The sequence below is a fragment of the Procambarus clarkii genome, chromosome 94, assembly GCF_040958095.1.
Source record: "Procambarus clarkii isolate CNS0578487 chromosome 94, FALCON_Pclarkii_2.0, whole genome shotgun sequence".
NCBI lineage: Eukaryota > Metazoa > Arthropoda > Malacostraca > Decapoda > Cambaridae > Procambarus > Procambarus clarkii.
In genome coordinates this window covers 1930352-1955367 of record NC_091243.1, presented here as the reverse complement: position 1 = coordinate 1955367, position 25016 = coordinate 1930352, and the positions used below count along the sequence as shown (strand labels likewise).

The 25016-nt window shown below is 41.4% G+C and overlaps 1 protein-coding gene across 1 annotated transcript in view; it reads left to right on the top strand.

The window, feature by feature from the left end:
- LOC138359951 (uncharacterized) overlaps positions 1 to 25016 on the top strand; it is a 31325-nt gene that overhangs the window by 4603 nt on the left and 1706 nt on the right. Inside the window, exons 3-5 of the mRNA XM_069319825.1 lie at positions 308 to 739; positions 14864 to 14992; positions 15845 to 15994. Of these exons, the coding sequence (XP_069175926.1) occupies positions 308 to 739; positions 14864 to 14992; positions 15845 to 15994 (711 nt within the window). The remainder of the gene's footprint in view (positions 1 to 307; positions 740 to 14863; positions 14993 to 15844; positions 15995 to 25016) is intronic.

Sequence of the window (25016 nt, the reverse complement as noted above, 5' to 3'; positions counted from 1 at the left end):
GACCCTGAATCACAGGCAGGTAGTGACCCTGAGTCACAGGCAAGTAATGACCCCGAGTCGCAGGCAGGTAGTGACCCTGAGTCGCAGGCACGTAGTGACCCTGAGTCGCAGGCAGGTAGTGACCCTGAGTCGCAGGCAGGTAGTGACCCCGAGTCACAGGCAGGTAGTGACCCCGAGTCACAGGCAAGTAATGACCCCGAGTCACAGGCAGGTAGTGACCCCGAGTCACAGGCAGGTAGTGACCCTGAGTCGCAGGCACGTAGTGACCCCGAGTAGCAGGCAGGTAGTGACCCTGAATCACAGGCAGGTAGTGACCCTGAGTCACAGGCAAGTAATGACCCCGAGTCGCAGGCAGGTAGTGACCCTGAGTCGCAGGCACGTAGTGACCCTGAGTCGCAGGCAGGTAGTGACCCTGAGTCGCAGGCAGGTAGTGACCCCGAGTCACAGGCAGGTAGTGACCCCGAGTCACAGGCAGGTAGTGACCCCGAGTCACAGGCAGGTAGTGACCCTGAGTCACAGGCAGGTAGTGACCCCGAGTCGAAGGCAGGTAGTGACCCTGAGTCACAGGCAGGTAGTGACCCTGAGTCGAAGGCAGGTAGTGACCCCGAGTCGAAGGCAGGTAGTGACCCTGAGTCACAGGCAGGTAGTGACCCTGAGTCGAAGGCAGGTAGTGACCCTGAGTCGCAGGCAGGTAGTGACCCCGAGTCACAGGCAGGTAGTGACCCCGAGTCGCAGGCAGGTAGTGACCTGAACCGCAGGCAAGTAGTGACCCCGAGTCGCAGGCAGGTAGTGACCCCGAGTCACAGGCAGGTAGTGACCCCGAGTCGCAGGCAGGTAGTGACCCTGAGTCGCAGGCAGGTAGTGACCCCGAGTCACAGGCGGGTAGTGACCCCGAGTCGCAGGCAGGTAGTGACCCCGAGTCACAGGCAGGTAGTGACCCCGAGTCGCAGGCACGTAGTGACCCTGAGTCACAGGCAGGTAGTGACCCCGAGTCGCAGGCAGGTAGTGACCCCGAGTCGCAGGCAGGTAGTGACCTGAACCGCAGGCAAGTAGTGACCCCGAGTCGCAGGCAGGTAGTGACCTGAACCGCAGGCAAGTAGTGACCCCGAGTCGCAGGCAGGTAGTGACCCTGAGTCACAGGCAGGTAGTGACCCCGAGTCGCAGGCAGGTAGTGACCTGAACCGCAGGCAAGTAGTGACCCCGAGTCGCAGGCAGGTAGTGACCCCGAGTCACAGGCAGGTAGTGACCCCGAGTCGCAGGCAGGTAGTGACCCCGAGTCGCAGGCAAGTAGTGACCCCGAGTCGCAGGCAGGTAGTGACCCCGAGTCACAGGCAGGTAGTGACCCCAAGTCGAAGGAAGGTAGTGACCCCGAGTCGAAGGAAGGTAGTGACCCTGAGTCACAGGCAGGTAGTGACCCGAGTCACAGGCAGGTAGTGACCCCGAGTCGCAGGCAGGTAGTGACCCCGAGTCACAGGCAGGTAGTGACCCCGAGTCACAGGCAGGTAGTGACCCCGAGTCGCAGGCAGGTAGTGACCCCGAGTGGAAGGCAGGTAGTGACCCCGAGTCACTGGCAGGTAGTGACCCCGAGTCGAAGGCAGGTAGTGACCCCGAGTCGCAGGCAGGTAGTGACCCCGAGTCACAGGCAGGTAGTGAAATAAGTCTCAGGCTGATAGTGACCTAAGTGCCCTACCGTGTGAGGTCACCAACCCACAGCCAGAGGTTCTGCTGAGTGGGGACAACCAGCCCTAAACTTAGGACAGTCACACTAAGCTCACTACAAACGTTAACACCAACACTGGTGACTCCACTGCCCTCACAAACCCCCTCCAAGCACGAGAAAATAATAATAAATGTCGACCGTAAAGGTTTGCACAGAATGTCGTAAGAATGTAGATTATTGTTATAAACGAGGTATTTACCCGATTCTCACTATTGTTAATGTATGCATGATTAAATGCTCATCCCACCTCAGTTTCTCAGATATGATTAGAATTAAAACTATGTTTTTCTTAACATAAATATAATGTAATTCTATTTCATCTTGATGACGTGTGTTCAGTTATGCTATTGTATTTACCCTGTTGTATTATATTGTATGAGAGGCGGTCATGTGCAGGCGTGTGTTCAGTGGAAAGGTATTGGACAAGGGATTTTTTTCACGTGTGGTGGTTGGTCCCACTGTTTCCAATTTTACATTGCATCCCATTTATCATTATTTCCTTCTGTGAAGCTCAGTTATTTGAGTAGTGTTCCCAGAATGTATAAGATATTACATACCTAAGTTTATATGTGTTTGGGAGTGATTATCGCCATATGTAAGTGTGTCTGTTAAGAGTTCTTGTCACGCGTATTTGGCTAGTGAGAGCGAGTCACGCGCGCGTGTGTGTGTGTGTGTGTGTGTGTGTGTGTGTGTGTGTGTGTGTGTGTGTGTGTGTGTGTGTGTGTGTAAGTTGCTATGTGTGATTGGTATTGACTGGTCGTATATTCCTGTGTTAAGTCTTTTGTCATTGGTTTATTATTTGTGTTGGTAATTAAATTAAATGCTTACGTGTTGGTAATTAAATTAAATGCTTACGTGTTGGCAATTAAATTAAATGCTTACGTGTTGGCAATTAAATTAAATGCTTACGTGTTGGTAATTAAATTAAATGCTTACGTGTTGGTAATTAAATTAAATGCTTACGTGTTGGCAATTAAATTAAATGCTTACGTGTTGGCAATTAAATTAAATGCTTACGTGTTGGTAATTAAATTAAATGCTTACGCGTTGGGAATTAAATTAAATGCTTACGTGTTGGTAATTAAATTAAATGCTTACGTGTTGGCAATTAAATTAAATGCTTACGTGTTGGTAATTAAATTAAATGCTTACGCGTTGGGAATTAAATTAAATGCTTACGTGTTGGTAATTAAATTAAATGCTTACGTGTTGGTAATTAAATTAAATGCTTACGTGTTGGTAATTAAATTTGGTTTATAATAACTACTGGGTTTATTATAAGTATTCATTATATCAGTTTTTTCACAATATTTTTATTTTTGTCATTTCTCATCAGCATAGTGGAATTTAATTATCATTTTACTAGTGGGCCTTATTTTTAACTATGTATATATATTGTTTCTCTTTGTATACCTATCATCGAGTATACTGGTGGTTCCATTTTTAAAACAGTTGTTTATTTGCAATTCGTAGATATCATTATTATTATTAAAACTAATAGGGCTAATCTGATTATAAAATAACTAACGGAAGCACGAGCCTTACTCATATACGTAGGTTAACACTCATCAGGAGAGTTTTCAGTGCCAACTGTGCTCCGCAGCCACACACAGAAAATGTGCCAACATGACCAGTAATGCAAGGAAAATTGGACTGAGAAGTCACTGTGTACTGGGTTTGTGATAAAGATAGCACCACCTTCCAGGAGATGATGACAATTTTGGAAAATAAGAACTCCTATAGAGAATAGAGAAGCCCTTCTAAATGCATGCTCAGACACTTCAAAAGGTTTCAGTCATATTATTTGTAACATCCAGTCTGGGTTGTCGGGCTCAACGCCAGGATTGTTGGGCTCAACGCCAGGGTTGTTGGGCTCAACGCCAGGATTATTGGGCTCAATGCCTGGTGCCAGGGTTGTCGGGCTCAACGCTAGGATTGTTGGGCTCAACGCCAGGATTGTTGGGCTCAACGCCAGGATTATTGGGCTCAATGCCAGGTGCCAGGGTTGTCGGGCTCAATGCCAGGTCATTTAAAAATAAACAAGCAAAACAGGAACCCAAAACCTGTCGATGCTACAGATTGGGTATATGTATTGTGACGTGTTTCTGTAGCCAGCTTATTAACGTAGAAGTGTGTTTTGTGACTACGACCGTGCGCTCAGTTTCTGAGAATGAGAAGGTGAGCCACAAATGGATGACAGACGGGTGAGGTTAATCGCGCAACCCAGGGGTGTTTTCCTGATTCCTTTCCCACTCTCTGTGTGAGATTTTAGGAGTAACTAATGTATTTTTTTTTAGAGACTATAGCTCTTGGACCAGTGCTAGGATTTGAGGTGGGTTACTGATGGATAAGTGATAATTGTGTGACCCCAGATATGGTTTTCCGATTATCCTATAACCATTTAATGTGTGATTATATGTATTTTTTTAGTGGCATTAGCTCTTGGACCAGTACAAAGTGCAGATGGATGACTGATGGCAGAAGAGTGATAATTGTGAGACTCGGGTATAACTAATGCATTTTTTAGCTCTTGGACCAGGGCAAGTCATAGATGGATGCGAGATGGGTGACTGACGAATGAGGAGTGCAGGTGGCAAATTGCGATCACTCACATGAAACAAAAAATATATAAAAAAAAATGTTGCTTTGCCCTTGCAGTGTGAAAGTGGTCTAAAGATTTAACAATAAACAGGTGAAAAAAATCAGCCAGTCCTCCAAAAATGGGGAGGTAAATGTAACAGAACAAGTAAGTGTAATTATGTACTATGCATAGCAGTCAGGAATTGTACTTATTTTTAATTAGTATTAAACCGTACTGTCAAATATATTGAGAATATTTGAGGATTACCTCAAAAGTCGATTAGAGAACCACGACCTAACCTAACCTTCTTAGTGTTTGAAGATAAGCATTTTATTACTTCTTAATTACAACTAGTACTTAACCTATAGCTATATTGATATTATAGTTTTATATAACTAATAAAACAAAACTAAAATATTTCAATAAATTGTAAAGTAACTCTGGATATTTTAAAATTTTGTATAAAATCTCTATTGTTTAATAAAACTGAAAGAGAAATTCCTCATATTTAAAACTTGAGTATAGCAAATTAAATTTGAAAACTTCATCCTAAAATTCTGAGTGTCTTAACAGAAAACGAGGAGAATAAATGGGGAGGTAAATGTAACAGCCCATAAGTGAAATTATGTGCTATGTATGACAGTAAGGAAATGTACTTATTACACTTAGTATTAAACTGTACTGTCAATTCGGAGGATGGACTGGAAAAAATACCACAATTTACTGTAAACTTTAACATTAATAAACAACATGTATTTCCTGAAACTTTACTTTGGCGATTACAATATGAATAAAAACTCAAATGCATGTTTATTTCACTCTACTAACAAGAAAAATATTGGTGACTAAATTACTAAAAAGTAAGTCCACACAACCACCGTCACGTGTCGTAGCCGGAGCACAGCGAGTGAAGGAGGCTGAGTGTAGATCCCAGGAGCACCAACTCGTTCTAGTCTGTCGTTCCAGGTCTGTTGTTGTTGTTTTAGATTTAGCCACTCAGAACGAAATGTCCATGTAGCACGGGCTATGGAGAGCCCGTAAGTTTCAAGTCACTGGCAGGTATATATATACGCCTGCAGGTGACATCATGTATGGTGGCAAGGTGCACTTGACATTGAGCCGGTGGGATGACAAGCAGTTAGCGGGCATTAATAGGTCGCCGGCGATCACACCTGACATGGGCTCACAGGGCTTCGTAGGGTGACCCGGGTGGAGTGTATCCTGACCTCTGTCTGGGGCTGCTGTCTGGGGCTGCTGTCATAGAGTGTGTACTGTAGCATGAAGACGTAGAAGGTAGAAGGAAGAGGCAGCTTACCACTGCTATGCAAGGAAATTACGTGACAGTATGTATGGAATATTGGGAAGTGCGAATGAAACATGCAAATACGATCACGATAAAAAATTACCAAACACACCAAAAAATGAAGAAACAACGACGTTTCGGTCCGTCATGGACCACTATCAAGTCGTATGTGACTTAATTATGGTCCAGGATCGACTGAAACCTCATCTTCTCTTCATCTTTTGGTGTGTAGTTTGGTCCTTATATCTTGAGCCACATTATTGTAACTCATTGTCTGCACCCTACGAAGCGTAGGAATATTCTTAACACAGGAAAATGTTTCAAAAGCTGCAGAATCTTTCACCCAGAGGTTTGTAAAAGCTCTTTAATCAAGAAAGAATGTTTCAACAGAGACTGTCCAGCCTTTCATCTATGAGGAACCAGACGAATAAACCCAAAAGAATGCCACTATGAAGACAACCACAACTCTAAATACGAGGAATATTTTTTAGCACGAGGACGAGAAGAATGGCTACAAATGTCCAGACTCTACCACCAACTCTTTCAAATGTTATAGAGGACACAAGCACAGTGCGCCCCTTTACCAGAACCCCAGATTTTAACAAGTAAAGCACCCAGCACTTCAACAAATACGATAACATCATTTATACCTACCAAGATTCAGGGTATAAAAACATGGAAATCAAACAAAGTCCACTTTATTGCTGGCCTTCATTTAATTTTAATAATAAACAGAATAACTGAGAACAAATAAAGCAAGACATGACAGATATAAGCTGGACACAACGGCTACAAAATGTAAACCTAAACCTGTTGTGGAGAAAACCTCTGAGAAGGAATTTATTTATTGTTTTATTAATTATTTTCTTTAATTATTTCTAGTTTAATTATTAATTATTTATTTTCTAATTAAAGTGGACTGTATATTCATAGTTGTCCTGCTTGGAACTTCCCATCACAACCCATAGGGTTATTTAATAACAGCTGAATTAAAACGAATGAATTGGTTCAAATTCATTAATATTGGTTAGTGATAAATAATTGTGGAACAGCTTAACTGTTTTGTAGAAGGTGGTCTGGTTAAAGAACAATAGACACGTCCATGTAACATAAGCTGAATCTGTATTAGACCAGTCTATAATGGCGTCGCAGAGTGCCTCGTGGAACCAGGTAATTTGTTGACATTGTCTCGGGTCGTCACAAGTTACATGCTCGAATAATACATCGTCAAAAATGCAACAACATCCTTATAACAAATATGACATGACACCGATTACGATTAAATTAATATTAGATGCTTACCCATTTTTTGGGTGTTGTCGTGTCTCATAACCAGGTTGACATTAGCTAATACTAACAGGCCTGGTAATACAGAGAATTAGTTCAAGCTGGAAATAAGGTACTCCCCATAATTTGTGAGGTTGCTGTGGCAGATGGACTCCAGATAACCATATAATTTCGAGTATTGGCAGCACTACGTACTTCGTGTCCTCACGAGAAGTCTTCTTAATATCAATGGCTGCTCCCCCCCCCCCCTCCCTGTTCAAGGGAAGCCTCAAGTCTCAGTTCCATTTTCTGCCATTTATCGACAATGGGAAGGAGACTTTGTTTTTATTTGTAATTTAATTAGATCCAGTCATGGAGAATACTTTTTTTTATCTATTTTGTTCCACAGACTGGTGTTTTAAGATGATTTCGCAATATTATTAGCTGGTGAATTTAGTCTTAGTGACATGGCAATTATATCCTCATTTTCTTGGTGAAAATTCCACAATTATAGTTTTCATTGAGAAGTAACCGAGGTAATTTGTTTAATTTGTGTTACTACAAAAACAGCAGCAATATTATCTGCATGTTGTATTGGAAGTTAGTGAAAGGTGTCGGAATTTCCGACACCTGTCGCAGGTCCTTCACATTCTTTGGAGACAGAGCCTAAATACTGGCGTTATCTCTGACATAATAAAAACAACAAAATAGCACCACTTCATACAGGAGGAAAGAGGCAGAGGCAAAACATTACAGACCGATAGCACAAATATCACATAGCTCTCTTTCAAAGATTTTTATGATAAGAAGTAAGATCACAAAATACATGGAATCCCAGCATCTCCATAACCCTGGACAACGTGTTTTTAAAACAGGGCGCTCTTGCCTATCACAGTTGCTGGACCACAATGACATGGCATTAGATGCCATGAAAGACAAACGAAACACTGATGTATTATACACAGATTTTTGCAAAAGCCCTCGACAAATATGACCATGGTGTTATTGCACACAAAATGCGTTCAAAAGGAATTACCGGAAAAATAGGCAGATGGATCTACAATTTCCTGATTAATAGAAACCAATGTGTAATAGTCAACAAAATAAAATCCAGCCCATCAACCGCGAAGAGCTCAGTCCTTCAGGGTACTGTGCTTGCTCCAGTACTTTCTTTCATCCTCATATCGGACATAGACAAGGACACAATCTATAGTATTGTATCTTCCTTTGCAGATGACACTAGAATTTTTATGAGAGTAGACAACATGGAGGACACGGCAAATCTCCAATCAGATGTAAATCAAGTCATTCTATGGGCTATGGTCAGGTTGTATATTGAACGAAAAGGCAATGTAAAGGATTTGGGTGTACTCGTGTCGGAAGATCTTACCTTTAAAGAACACAATAAAGTAGCCGTCACAACTGCAAGAAAAATGACAGGTTGGATAACAAGAACCTTTCAAACAAGAGATGCTATACCGATGATGATACTTTGCAAGACGCTAGTGCTCTCTAGAGTGGAATACAGTTGCACAATGACAGCCCCATTCAAAGCTGGAGAAATTGCTGACCTGGAGAGCTTGTAGTGATCCTTTTACTGCTAGAATACACTGAGTGAAACATCTAAACTACTGGTACTGATTAAATGCTTAAACCTGTATTATCTTGAGCTCAGGCGGGAGAGATAAATAATAATTTACGCGTGGAAAATAGTAGAGGGGCTGGTCCCAAACCTGCACACAGATATAACATCACATAAGATCAGAAGGCATGGCAGGATGTGCAGAATACCCACGTTGAGAAGCAGTGGTGCAAAAGGAGAGAAAACCCTATCAACATCAGAGGCCCAAGACCGTTCAACATACTTCCACTACACATAAGGGGCATAACTGGCGTCCCCTCGCAGTGTTTAATAGAGAACTTGATAAGCACCTCCAAAGAATACCTGATTAACCAGGCTGTGACTCACATGTCAGGCTGTGAGCAGCTGCATCCAACATCCTGGTTAACCAGTCTAGCAACGAGGAGGCCTGGCCGAGGACCGGACAGCGGGTACGCTAAGCTCTGAAACCATCTCAAGGTAACCCTCAAGTTAAGGTACCCTGTGCCTCGAGAAAATAAATTAGGTGGCACTACAGCTATGCTCAAGCCACATACCTCTAAGAAGAAAGAAGAGATACAAACTGGAACGAGAACGACATTCCCTTTAGACGAAGAACACGAATATCAAAACAACTTCAGCGCCTCACCCAATCTCAAGAACGAGAAAAATGGCTATGTGGAGAAATACAAATAATTGAAACTAAAGCTATAAGAAAAACCCAGGAGAGGCAGACAAAGCAAAAGGCCATTAGCAAGAGAGAGAAAGAGACATCAGAAATACATTTTCTCATATGCAAACTCTAGAACAAAAACTACATCTGGTATTGGGCGCCTGCGCAATGGAGATGGAACTTTCACAGATGACAACACAGAAATGATAGAAATAGGAAGCTACAGTACGATTCCGTTTTCAGTAAGTTCTTAAACACACTGAAGATTGATAAATCAAACGAATTCTTTATGAATATGATACCAACATCAAATCATATTTCGCCATAGGCACTCTCTGCTCTCTATAGACTATGATGTAGACACTATGCACTGACATTAAAAACAGCAGAAATAGCAACACTTCTGGAAGGAGGTGGTGCTATAGGCCGATAGAAACACTAACATCACACATTATAAAAATACTTGAAAGGGTGACAAGAAGAAAGATCACAAAACACATGCAGTCACAACGTCTACATAACCCTGGAAAACACGGTTTCGGAATAGGAGCTCTTACCCATCACAATTGTTGGACCACTATGGCAAGACATTAGAAGCCATGGAAGACAAACAAAACACTAACGTAATATTCGCAGATTTCGCAAAAAACTTTCGGTAAGTGTGATCATGGTGTTAGTGCGCACAAAATGCGTTCCAGAGGAATCACCAGAACAATAGGAAGATGGATCTGTAATTTCCTAACAGAGCCCAATGAGTGTAATAATCAACAAAGTAAAATCCGGACCATCAACCGTGAAGAGCTCAGTCCCCAAGATACTGTGTTTCTTCCAGAACTCTTTCTCATTCTCATTTCGGACATAGACTCGGACACAAACTTTAGTACCGTATTATAATTTGCAGATGACCAGGATTTTTATGAGGTAGACAACACAGAAGACTCAGCAAGCCTCCAAACTGATGTAAATCAGGTGTTTCAATGGGCCATAGAAAATAATATAGTATATAATGAAAATAAATTTCATCTCCTACACCATTGGAAAAATGAAAATATAAAAACTTTGATAGGGTAAATAGGTCACATGGTGCAGTAGGTCTGTATATTAGGGAAGACCTTGTATGCTCGGAGTTCCTGTACTCTACAAATGTGGTGGTAGAAGTACTGGGAGTAAAAATAAAGAAAATAAACTTAGTTATTATTCTAATATACAGACCGCCAGATTCAACGGCTGAGGAATTCACAAAACAGATAAACCCAATATAGAGTAGCCTCGATAATTTGGCAAACTCAATACCTGATATCTTAATACGTAACTTCAACCGACCTAGTCTAAGATGGAGAATAGCAGACAATATTTTTTTTCCAGTTAATCAATCTGGACATAACCAACCAGAGATTATAGAACTGTTTAGATTATGTGACAAATTTTCACTCAACCAGCAGACAACAGAGCCAACTAGGAACGAAAATATTCTAGATCTGGTCTTCATAAACAATTAAGATATAATCAGCGACATTTCAATCTCAGATATACTACATACTCAGATCACTAGCTCAATGAAGTGCAAACTAACATCAGTACCCAGAATAGACCTAAAACAATGATAAAGCGAGAGGAATTATTCAGTAAATTCAATTATAATAATAAAAGAATAGAAATGGGAGAAAATCAACAGGGAACTTACAAACATTCAATGGGAAATTGTTTTAACAGAACAAAGTCGTGTCTGCTTAAGCAGTCACGACATCTCCACAGAGAAAATATAATTTAATCAGAGAGATTAAAAATATCGAGCCGAGACTGAAGCAGTCATATCAGATTGAGGAAATGCAACTAGAACAGAAAGCAAAACAAGAAATATAGAAAACCCAAAATAATTCATCATATATGTGAAATCAAAAAAGCAAAAGCAACTTCCAATATTGTACCTATTCGAGTGAAGAGTCATACACTGAGGATGACAAAGAAATTAGTAAAACTCTTAAATAGTCGTATGAGGACATGTTTAGCACTACAATAAACAGGAAATTTGAATATCTGGACAACTTTATGCGTGATATTCGAATCCCTGTAAATATAACTGATATCAACACGAGCGTTGCAGAAATTAATGCATAAAGAGAAATTAACAACATATCCATGCACTCAGCCCCGGGTCCAGACACATGGAATTCAATATATATAAAGAAATTCAAATTGCCAGTAGCACTGGTACTCAGTATAGTGGGGAGGAAGAGTTTGGACTGGCGGGAGAAACTAGATGCCCTTCAATCAGCAGACATAGCCCCTCTACACAAGGGAGGGAGCAAAGCATTGGCTAAGAATTATAGACCAGTTGCACTAACGTTCCACATAATAAAAGTATTTGAGAGGGTGATCAGTTTCATGGAGACCAATGACCTTCACAACCTAGGCTAACATGGATTTATTGCAGGAAGATCGTGCCTCTCACAGCTACTTGACCGCTGCGACAAAGTCACTGAGGCATTAGAAGAAAAAAGTCTTGCAAATGTGGTATACACGGACTTAGCAAAGACATTCGATAAATGTGACAATGGATTGATACCACACACATTGAGGTCAATGGGAATAACGGGTAAAGTAGGACAGTGGATTCTCAATTTTCAGTTGAACAGAACACAAGGAGTACCAGTCCACCAAATAAAATAGAGTCCAAGCACAGTTAAAAAGTTTTGTTCCTCAGGGTACAGTCTTTGCATCGCTGCTTTTCCAGATTCACATATCAGATATAGATACGAAGTCACAGCTTTCATATCATCCTTTGCATAAGACACAAAAATCAGCATGAAAATTACCTCTGCTGAAGACATTGAAAAACTACAAGCTGATATTAATAAAGTTTTCAACTGGGCAGTGAGTTTCGGAGTATTTTCTGCAGCAGAAAATAACATGATGTTTAACAGTTACTAATTTTAGGTACTCGGGTACTGTAAAAATGAGGACCTTAAACAAAATACAGGGTATAAAACACAATCAAATCTGCCCATAGTTTTGAAAGTAGCATGTAAAGAATCTGGGAATAATGTAGTTTGATGACCTAACGTTTAGGGAGCATAACCAAGCATATATTTTGCCAACCAGAAAAAAAATGATAGGATGGATTACGGGAACTTCCAAATTCAGGAATCCCATCCCAATGGTTGTACTATTCAAATCACTTCTGCTGTACCATCTTGAGTACTGCTCGGTACTCACGTTCCACTTCAAAGCGGGATAGACTGGTGAAATAGAGGGGATACAGAGAACATATATGGCATATATAGACACGATAGAGCACCTAAATTATTGGGATCGTCTCAAAGCTCTCCAAATGTACTCACTGGAAAGAAGACGATAGAGATATCAAATAATAATCACGTGGAAAATACTGGAGGACCAGGTCCCATCTTTACACAGTATAATAACATACTAGAATGAACGATATGGAAGAAAATGCAGAATAGAATCAGTGAAGAGCAGGGGTGCCATAGGCACAATTAGAGAACACTATAATCATCAAAGGTTCATGAACCGATCCCCTGTGCGACGCGAATGGATGCATATGGACAAAAGGATCGCCCCACAATACCAGTGTCAAGTTCAGACCCACGATGGCTGGGCCCCCGAGCTGTATCTCCCCTCCTCCGACTTTTATCTTGTTACCTGCTCAGGTTTCCTGCATCCTCGCTCTAGCCGTCCATTCCCCTTCTTACAAACCCTAAGGTCTTTGGAATCGGTTCAGTACAAATCACTGTACTGTACAGATCATGGTACACAATATCATGTGCATGTTTGTATACCATAGGGTGTGTATGGAAACAAAGGAACTAAACAAAAAGGCTTGGAGGAACTACTATAATAACAGAACACGAGAGCAGAGAGAGAGATATCATAGTACCAGGAATGAGTATCTCAGTGCGAGAAGAGAAGCAAAGAGACAGTATGAAAATGACATAGCAAATAAAGCCAATACCGAACCAAAACTGCTCCAAAGTCAAATCAGGAGGAAAAACCCGTAAAAGAACAGGTTAGGAAAGTTACACAGAGAATGATAGAGGTGTGTGAAGAACTCAACAGGAGATTCCAGAAGGTCTTCACAATAGAACGAGGGGAAGTTCTGAACTAGGAGAGGTGTCAGTAAACCAGGCAGCTTTAGAAAGGTTCGAAATTACCAAAGATAAGGCCACTATGGGTCGCAACCGGATTCTTTGATGGTAGAACCAAAATGATAGTATCCGACCCCAAGTCGGTAGTATGCTTTCAAGAAAGTGGCTATGTAATGCATAAAAAAAGAGGGGATGGACAAAACACTGTTTCTTTTGTCAATATATTAAATATCTTTCCACCACCGTTAAGTATATATATGTACACCGTCACCATAAATAATATATAAAGAACAGATAGGCTATTATTACACCTATGTACAATCCTGTCGCTCAGGATATCAAACGTGTTCACGTGCAGAGTTCATCAATTCCCAGTATTTCTTCACTGTCCAGTAGCGTATCCAACCTTACTGGGAATAACACTGGCAAGTTCACCTATACGTGGGCCAGCCCACTGACAGTGTCATGAGGTGCCTGTACCCCCACGACCGCTCTCCAGCTACTCGCTGGCAGAGTACCTCAGCCACGCGCTGAGCGGGGTCACAATACAGGGGTAGCGATCCCCTGGCAGCAGTCTCTAGCGACCAGCTAGCAGCACTACTCAACAGGCACCTCCCTGTCGTCAGTCTCTCCCCTAAGCCAGTCCCAAAGGTACGCCGATCCTTTTCAACACTTAAGCACTTGCAGCTACCACACTGCTTCATCAGCGGCGGCTTCCTTGGTCGTTTCCAGGACCCTGTTGGGTGACTGTGGACTGCCCAAGACGAACTGCCGTCTCCAGTACCGCTGCCCCCAGACGTCACCTCTGTGGACACAAAAACGTCATCAATGACCTAGCCGGTACTGGCGAAACTAGGAATTACCACTAACTCACTGGGGAGTTGACATTGTGCTCTATAGCACCCACTAGGTGGCGCTGATCTTGATGCGTCACCTCACCAGAGGTCACTCACAACGACCCCTCTGGCTGACCAAGGCAGGAATCTTTACCCATTTGATAATCCTCCACCAGATGACTTTGTCCACATTACGTACTATTCCCTGGGAGTTCGGGTGCAGACTCTTAGATGGCGCTGGAACTGCCACTCTACCCTCTGACAAGGGTGACGAGTCCATAACAATGAGGTTAAGAGGCATCTGTTGGATCTGGACATGAGAATGGTTGCTGGATCGGATGGAATCTCACCATGGGTACTGAAAGAGTGTGCAGAAACCTTTTGCTTGCCACTCTCCATGGTGAACAGTAAGTCACTGGAGACGAGAGACCTATCAGAAATATGCAAGACAGGTAATGAATTCCCAGTATACAAAAAGGGAGACAGGCAAGAGGCACTGAACTACAGGCCAGTGTCCTTAACTTGTATACCATGCCAGATGATGTAGAAGATCGTGAGATAAATCCTAGAAGCACATCTGGAGAAGGGATTTCATGACACACCACCAACATGGGTTGAAGGATGGCAAATCTTGCCTCAAAGATTTAATAGAATTCTACGACCAGAGAGTTACAGTGAGGGGTTGAATCCTCAGAATGATGTGAAGTCATAAGTAAAGTCTCATGGAGATCTGTAATTGGACCTACCTTATTTATGATATACCAAAATTATCTTCCAGAGCGTATAGACTCATTCCTCTCAATGTTTGCTGATGATGCCAAAATTATGAGAAGGATTAATACAGAGGAGGAAAGCATGTGGCTTCAAGATAACCTGGATAAAGAAAGGAATGGTTCCATAAATGGCTGTTAGAGTTTAACCTGAGCAAATGTTAAGTAATGAAGATAGGTGTAGGGAGTAGGAGGCCTAAATACAAGGTACGATTTGGTAGATGAAATTCGTCAAGAATCGGAGAGTGTGAGAGACCTGGGGGTTAATATCACGCCAGACCTGACCCGTCAAGACCAAAGCAAAAGCATATCATGAGCACCGTATGTGACCAAGATATTGACTAGACCTGGAATCAGTTCACGTAAAGATATAATCACTGGAGCACTAAGTCTGGACAGAAGAGCCTCCAATAGCAACAGGTGGATCCATTGTGCGATAAACACCATCAATACATTCGATATAACAGACAGTCACTGAGAAGGGTGTCGACGAAATACATGCAGACTTTGTTATGCAAGCCCCTTGGGAATCTAAGCCAGCAGACTTTAAGATTATGGCTCTTGAAGGAAAAAAGAACCAGACATATCCTCATCTGCTACGTAACATTGCACAGATGCATATAGGAACAAACATGGCATCCGACAGCTTTACTTACTTTACTAGACCAGCACCGACAAGAAACCGAAGCTGCAGATAAAACAGGAAACTGTAAATAGTTGGAGGCTCTCAAATATTTAGACTTTACAAACAGAGATGTTAGCCATTCAAAAGGCTTTGGAACATGCTCTTGCTGAACACCGACAACATGTTATCATACATACAGATTCAAGAACCGCCATTGAAACATTGCAACAAGAACACATATGTGATAACATACATCTGATCACAAATGTCATATCATTAATGCAAACACTCAAACGACAACGCCGACGGGTACTTGTCAACTGGGTGCCAAGTCATGTGGGAATAATAGGAAATGACATTGCAGACGAAGCTGCAAAACTTGCAACTAAGAGAAGAAATGTAGACATTTACATACTACAGAGTTTATCACAGATTAAGAAAGTAATTAGAAACAGAGTAATACAAAAGATGTACAGTGACCACAACACAGCAGTTGCAACATCAGGATCTGCGGGTTGGTTCAAGAATTCAACCAACTACGAACCACTTAGTTTAATGAAATGGAACAGTAGAGCAACAGAAGTACATTTACATCGCATCAGGCTTGGATGCCCATGTGCATGCGAAATAGGCTTACAGGTTCCGGAAGATGAAAGGAAATGTCAACACTGTGGAGAAATGCCCACAGACCACTGTACCATTATCTAACACAGTGCACAGTTACAAACCCATTAAGATTTCAACTTTGGTTCAACAGAGAAGAAGTTGTTAAACACATATGGCAAAATCTTACTGAAGCGACCATATGAGTCATAAATACTCATACTCCGCCCAAGTAAAACAGAAACAAGCAACACTTAGTGGGCCAGCCAGAGGCTTAGGGCCCGCGCGGGAATATCCCTGCAAAAAAAAAAGCACTGTATGCCAGGTTGGCCATCATAACAATGACATTTAGAAACTTCTGTAAGGAATTATTCAGAACCTTGTATACCACATATGTCAGATCAATCCTGGAGTATGCAGCTCCAGCATTGGAGTCCATATCTTGTCAAGCACAAGACTAGATTTGAGAAGGTTCAGAGGTATGCAACAAGACTAATACCAGAGTTGAAGGGTGCGAGCTAGGAGGAGAGACTAAGGAAAATCAATTCACATCCCAGGAAGACAGAAGACTTAGAGGAGACAAGATCACCATTTGCAAGGTCCTCAGAGGAATTGTTAGTAGATAAATAGAGGTTATTTAATACAGGAAAAAGACGCACAAGAAACACAAGGGGAAATTGAGAACCCAAATGAGCTATTGAGACATTCGAGAGAACTTGTTTAGTGTCAGAGTAGTTAATAAATGGAATGCATTAGAAAGTGAAGTGGTGGAGGCAGACTCCATACAAATTTCATATGTAGAGAGGATAGAGCCCAATAGGCTCAGAAACCAACACGCAAGTTGAGAGGCAGGGCCAAAGAGCCGAAGCTCAACCTAAATAAGCACAACCGGGCGAGTACAGTACCGTACATTGTACACAATACTGTACATACCACAGCAGTCATCACAAAGATACAAACGTTACGAGTCACGTACCATGGCATTACGAGTCACGGACCCAGGCGAAACCTGTCATGAACTCTGGCGTTATGAGTCACGTACCGTAGTGTTACGAGTCCCAGACCTTGGCGTTACGAGTCATGTACCGAGGCGTTACGAGTCACTTACCCTGGCATTACGAGTCACGAACAAAGGCGATACGAGTCACGTACTCTGAGGCTACTAGTCTTGGACCCAGACATTACCAGTAACAGACCCAGGCGTTACGAGTCACGGACCCAAGTGTTGCGAGTCATGAACCCTGGCGTTACGAGTCACGAACCGTGGCGTTACGAGTCACGGGCCCTGGCGTTACGAGTCACGGCCCCTGGCGTTACGAGTCACATACCCTGGCATTATGAGTCACGGACCCAGGCGTTACGAGTCACATACCCTGGCGTAACGAGTCACATACCCTGGCGTTACGAGTCACATACCCTGGCATTACGAGTCACGGACCCAGGCGTTACGAGTCACATACCCTGGCATTACGAGTCACGGACCCTGGCGTTACGAGTCACATACCCTGGCATTACGAGTCACGGACCCAGGCGTTACGAGTCACATACCCTGGCGTTACGAGTCACATACCCTGGCATTACGAGTCACGAACCCTGGCATTACGAGTCACGGGCCCTGGCGTTACGAGTCACAAACCCTGGTGTTAAGAGTCACGGACCCTGGCATTACGTGTCACGGGCCCTGGCGTTACGAGTCACAAACCCTGGTGTTAAGAGTCACGGACCCTGGCGTTACGAGTCACGGGCCCTGGCGTTACGAGTCACAAACCCTGGTGTTAAGAGTCACGGACCCTGGCATTACGAGTCACGGGCCCTGGCGTTACGAGTCACAAACCCTGGTGTTAAGAGTCACGGACCCTGGCGTTACGAGTCACGGGCCCTGGCGTTACGAGTCACAAACCCTGGTGTTAAGAGTCACGGACCCTGGCATTACGAGTCACGGGCCCTGGCGTTACGAGTCACAAACCCTTGTGTTAAGAGCCACGGACCCTGGCATTAAGAATCATGGACGGTGTGTAGGTTAAATAGACGTAGACCGTGCGCTACACCTGCAGCAGGTGTGCAATGGCACACATCTGAAACAGGCAAATGGGTGGTCTACGTCTCCAGGGAATTCTGCGGGGTCCCCGGGGGCGCGTGGTTGGTGCCGAGGTGTAGTTGTGTGTCGCGGAGAGTGGCTGGGCACGCCGGGTGAGTGTCTCATGAGAGGGTTGTGTGTCGCTGGGGTAGAAGTGTAAGTATATGGCCATGTGAGCATGTTGGGTAGTTGTAAGATGAAAATGAATGAGTATGTAACAAAGAGTTAAGCATGTGGAAAAATATATATATAAATAAATGTATGTAGGGGTGGAGAGTGGGGCCCCTCCAATGGAGGGACGAGCCTAGGAGATCGATTGTTTTTAAGTGAACGGTTAAGCAAGGGCATGTGAAGCAGGAGAGGGAGGGGGAGGCGAGGGGAGTAAAGACGGCTTGTCAGCCGGGAGCCTTGACTTATAGCGCAGCTCTCATTTCCAGATGGTGGAAATTCCAGATGGTAAGAAGTTCCAGATGGTGTAGTGAAGTGTATATATATTTTACCAAAAACGTAAATCATTCTCACCAATTCTCCGCCTGTGGTGTCAGCATCCGATGTGTTCATCAGCAGGTGTAAGAGGTGCCATTGGTTTCATGTCAATACATGTATGTTCACGGTAGGAGGTCTCACCGGCGAATGAGCTGTGAGGCAATGACCCATATTATTTTTGTAAACAAAGAATGAGCCTCCTCACCCCACCCTCCCCTCCCCTTTCCCTTCAGCCTAGACCGGTAAGGAGTGGCACATAGCTATCACATGGAGCGTGTTAAGCCGCATAGGCATGAGGTTGACTGCTACATACCACATGAGTGTGTGGAACGAACGTTTGGGCGAGGTAGCTGTTTGATCGGTGAGCTGTGACTGACTGAGGTAGACGAGGTGTGAGCGAGGGGATATAATACTTTGATAAACATGGGATGTGTCCTCGTCAGTCCACCCCTCTCTCTTCATCCCAGCCAGCTCCTTCAGCCTTCGCATAACTTCCACATGGTCCCCTCCTCCCATGTCACACGCCTCATTGGTGTGTCACACGTCACACGCCTCGAGCGGGGTCACCTCTTTGATGTCTGCCGTGTGACTGAGGTAAATGACCACAACACTCCGACCATAGCTGTTCCTGCGGCCCCTTGTCACCCAGAGGGTGTGGCATATACATGCATGGCTCTGTATTCAGAACAGAAATAAGTAGTTACGAACGTAAACCATTTATATATAATTTTATTCTTTATTAAACTTTAAGACATTTACAACAACAATAATAATAATAATATTTAAAAAATGTGCAAACGTCGTTCTTTCCCCAAATTACTTTTAAGAGTAACGAACCTCGTCGTAAGACAGTATTCAATCTTCTTATAATAATACTTTATTCATCCATCCATCCACTCATCCATCCACTCAGGGGTCTCGTAGCCTGGTGGATAGCGCGCAGGACTCGTAATTCTGTGGCGCGGGTTCGATTCCCGCACGAGGCAGAAACAAATGGGTAAAGTTTCTTTCACCCTGAATGCCCCTGTTACCTAGCAGTAAATAGGTACCTGGGAGTTAGTCAGCTGTCACGGGCTGCTTCCTGGGGGTGGAGGCCTGGTCGAGGACCGGGCCGCGGGGACACTAAAGCCCCGAAATCAACTCAAGATAACCTCAAGAATCCATATACCATTTAAAGTAAACCTGCTAGTCCGTCTTCGTCCAAATATCATTTAAATTAAACCTGTCTACGGTGTCACAGTCAGTCGGTCAAGTCAGTCAAATTAGTAAGTGTTTACTGAATGTGGTAATCATTTTCTAGTTTAGTTTCAAGTTTTGCATCTTAAAAAAAAAAATATTATCATCAATGCCGTCTATATGTTGTTGTCTCACTCAGTCAAGTCAGTAAGTGTTTACTGAATGTGTGAATCATTTTCTATTGTAGTTTAAAGTTTTACATTTTTAAAGTAATAATAATAAGAAGATCAAGCCCGTCTATATGCTGACTCAGTCAGTCAGCCAGCCATGTCAGTAAGTGTTTACTGAATGTGGGAATCATTTTCTTGTGTGTTAATTTTTTAGCATCTCTCCAGCTGAGACAATAGTGAAATAGTCGGCTTTAATTTGCTAGTCTCAACATGAATTTAAAAAAATGAGTCAGTTTATCATTGCGCGGAGTCTTTCACCCTGAAATCATAAATATCGGCTTATGTACAACTGAATTAGAATATGAACCCAGCCCAACCTTGAGCCATTTAGCACTGTGTGTCATTTGCCACCTGTTAGCGAGCCCCGTCCGGACATCCACTCTCTCTCACGCGAGATGACAGCTCGCCTCTCCAGTCGTTAGCCCTCATTAGGTCAGCAAAAACAGAGACTACTGTTATCATAGCGGGACAATGAAAATAGAATATTCACCACTTTTAATACTTTTATTCAATAACATAATGTAGGTATATATTTTATTCACCATCCAAACTTAACATAACTATTTCTTGCTCTACATTTTTTCAACTAATATGAGTTTGTTTCTATTTTTTTAAAACTTGGGCTAAGTGAGGCAGGGCTGGGTAGTAGTTCACCTCCCATTCACACTTTTCATCTTGATTCCTCCCCTCACCACAGCTGATCCCAAGACCGTAAGGAATTCTTATGCGCTTTATTCAATTATTATGCTTAGTCAAGCTTAAATTTTGATTAATGCATAATTTAAAGCTCCAACGACTCTTGATCATAGTATCATTGGGGAGTCCCCCAATTATACAATCAGCATCCTCCTCAGCACATTGCTCCAATAGGATTTTGTTATCAGCAATATTTTCTATTGGTGGTCCTGCACTTCACTGTGTCACAATAGCTGTAATGTGTGGTTGTGTTTCTGGTGAAGGAGAATGAGAAAAGACGGCTCCTCCTACTTTGATGCGATCACTCACCATCACATAGTTACTTAATGGTTGAATCACACGCCGTAGGCTTGTATATGGGTACCTTTCCCAGATCTCGTAAGGCATTCCTCCAGAAGGAGTATGAATTTAAGGTAGCTCATACACTATACAATCTCCCGGTTTAAACTCGGCTTCCCCCAGATAATCTCCTACTTTGCATCCTACAAGACCCGATAGCTTATGAAGCACATACCTAGAATACATCTCGCCAGATATTAAACACGAGGTAGAGGCGATATACATTATATACACAGTAGAGAGAGAGTTGTCATTTACCTTTTTTCCCTAGCTGATAATTTTTTTATTATTCTTATCTCAGTAAATAGCAAACACGAACATCCATAGTTTTTGTTAACAGTGGGAAGATGAATAATATATATATATATATATATATATATATATATATATATATATATATATATATATATATATATATATATATATATATATATATATATATATATATATGTGTATATATATATATATGTGTATATATATATATGTATATATAAATATATATATATATATATATATATATATATATATATATATATATATATATATATATATATATATATATATATGTCGTACCTAATAGCCAGAACGCACTTCTCAGCCAACTATGCATGGCCCAATTTGCCTAATAAGCCAAGTTTTCATGAATTAATGTTTTTTCGACTACCTAACCTACCTAACCTAACCTAACCTAACTTTTTCTGCTACCTAACCTAACCTAACCGATAGAGATAGGTTAGGTTAGGTTAGGTAGGGTTGGTTAGGTTCGGTCATATATCTACGTTAATTTTAACTCCAATAAAAAAAAATTGACCTCATACATAATGAAATGGGTAGCTTTATCAATTCATAAGAAAAAAAATAGAAAAAATATATTAATTCAGGAAAACTACGCTTATTAGGCAAATCGGGCCTTGCATAGTAGGCTGAGAAGTGCGTTCTGGCTATTAGGTACGACATATATATATATACATATATATTTTAAATGCCCTCTTGGGGACTGTAAGCTCCAAAAAACCCAGTATATAGGCAAGACAACAACATCTCTTTCTAGGCGTTTAACGATGCATAAGCAACAGGGCTCCATTAAGGAACATATAATCTCTTCCCACAACCAAACCATCGCCAGAGAAATCCTAGTAAACAACACAGAAATCATCGATAGATACAGCGATAGCAGGCGGCATGACGTTTGCGAGGCACTACACATCAAGAAGTCAACACCAGCAATCAACAGCCTATTAATGCACAACTATATTCTACCCACCTCAAGACTCCGCTCCAATATAGAAGCATCAAGAAATATGGACCAATAGGCTTTCTACAATCACTTCTATTCAATACCCATTGTTTCGTGTTCTGTCTTGTGTTGATGAAATTAATACCTTATTAAATACCACTTCACCCCATCCATCTCACTCAAATGTAGATATAAACAAATCGGAGATGTGTAAGTTCTATTCAGTTGTGTATGTTTAAACTAAAGTCTTTGAAAATGTAATAAGTTTTACGAAACGCGCTCAAGTGTCGCGTCAGACTAGAAATAAAAATGAATTTTGGAGAATTGATTTTTGAATTACCACCAACAGTGAAAAGAAATGTACGAAAGATTGAGAAAATTCGTGTTAGAATTATTAATCTTACTCTTTCGGTCATATTTAATAATATATGTCTACATATATATTTATATACATATATTAGTATACTTTGGTAGCAGTCTTTCTTGTAAACATATGGTGTTAAATATGACCGAAAAAGTGAGATTAATAAGTCTAACACGAATTTTCTCAATATTTCTTCTGTTTCTTTTTACTGTTGATGGTAATTGAAAAATCAATTTTCCAAAATTTATTTATATTTTTAGTCTGATGCGACGCTTGAACGCGTTTCGTAATAACTTATTACAATTTCAAAGACTTAGTTTACACACAGAACTGTAACCTGAAAACACTAAACAGAGTTTCACTTACTCTAGCACTTAAACAACTTATCCATCTTACATATACTCGCACTTGGGTGAGGTGATATGGTGCAACAGTTTTGAATGAGGTGAACAAATTTTTGACAAACGGAAGACAGAACACGAAACAATGGGTATTAGAGCAATGCAAAAGATGTACAGTGACCACAACACAGCACTTGCAACATCAGGATCTGCAGGTTGGTACAAGAATTCAACCAACTACGACCACTTAGTTTGATGATAGGGAGCAGCAGAACAACAGAAGTAAACTTACATCGCATCAGGCTTGGATACCCATGTGCATGGGAAATAGGTTTACAGGTTCCGGAAGATGAGAGGAAATGTCAACACTGGATAAATGCCTGACAGACCTGTGTGACACAGTGCACTCTAACAAATCCATTAAGATTTCAACTTAGATTCAACAGAGCAGGAGAAGTTGCTAAACACATATGGCAAAATCTTACTGATGCGACCATACGAGTCATAAATACTCATACTACACCCATGTAAAACAGAAACAAGCAACACTTAGTAGGCCAGCCAGAGGCTTAGGGCCCGCGCAGGAATATCCTTGCAAAAAAATAAAAAAAAAGGTATTAATTGGATGAAAGTAACTGCAGAGGGCCAATTGGCCCATACTTCCTCTCGATGCTTCTATATTGGTTCGGGGTCTTGAAGTGGGTAGAATATAGTTGTGCATTAATTGGCTGTTGATTGCTGATGTTGATTTTTTATGTGTAGTGCCTCGCAGATGTCGATCCGCCTGCTATCACTGTACCTATCGATGACTACTGTGTTGTCTGTTAAGACTTTTCTGGTGATGGTCTGGTTGTGAGAGGAGATTATGTGTTCTTTTATGGAGCCCTGTTGCTTATGCATTGTTAATCGCCTGGAAAGAAACGTTGTTGTCTTGCCTATATACTGAGTTCTTTGGGGCTTACAATCCCCAAGTAACCATTTGAAGGCATATACGACGTTGGTCTCTTTTAAGGCGTTCTGCTTTGAGTTTGGAGAGCTTTTCATGAGTAGATTGGCCGTTTTTTGATTTTATAGTAAATAGTCAATTGCATCTTCTGATTTTTGTCTGTAGGGATAACGTTCCTATCAACAATATCTTTCAGGACCCTTTCCTCCATTTTATGAGCTGTCGAGAAGAAGCTTCCTTAAGTACTTTCGTTACTTTCGTATATTAATACATCTTCAGAAGAAGTGAAGATGGAGTGGAATGTGACCAGTGTCGTGGTCTGACACTGTCATATATATATATATATATATATATATATATATATATATATATATATATATATATATATATATATATATATATATATATATATATATATATAAATATATATGCGGAAAATCCACAGAGAATTCCGCATAAAATGATCAGTGTTTTGTGATCGTCAATTGCATATATATATATATATATATATATATATATATATATATATATATATATATATATATATATATATATATATATATATATATATATATATATATATATATATATATATATATATATATATATATATATATTCACTTGAATATCTTTCTAGCTGCAAGATTACATGTAATACTTTAATGTTTAGCAACATAGATCGTGATATGACATATATTCATCTAGTCTTTATATTGACTTTGCATCACTCATCAATTTCAGCGGTAGTTTTTTCTAAAGTTGACCAGACTGAGATTGGTATATTCCTTTCCATCTCGATCACCATAGAAATTAGTCTAAGGTATTGCTGTGTATAACGTATTCTATCTTTGATAAACTACATTCACCTTGGCAACGTTTAGGGCGAGAGAGTGTAAATATAATCGATGCACGTCAGATTTTATTTTGTAACCACGCGAAGCAAACTAAACCATCATTCCTACCAACTCAGCTTTAAAATAGTCAGATTTTACCTTAAAGCTATTACAAACCTCTCACAATGAATATGTAGTGAAAGTGTGC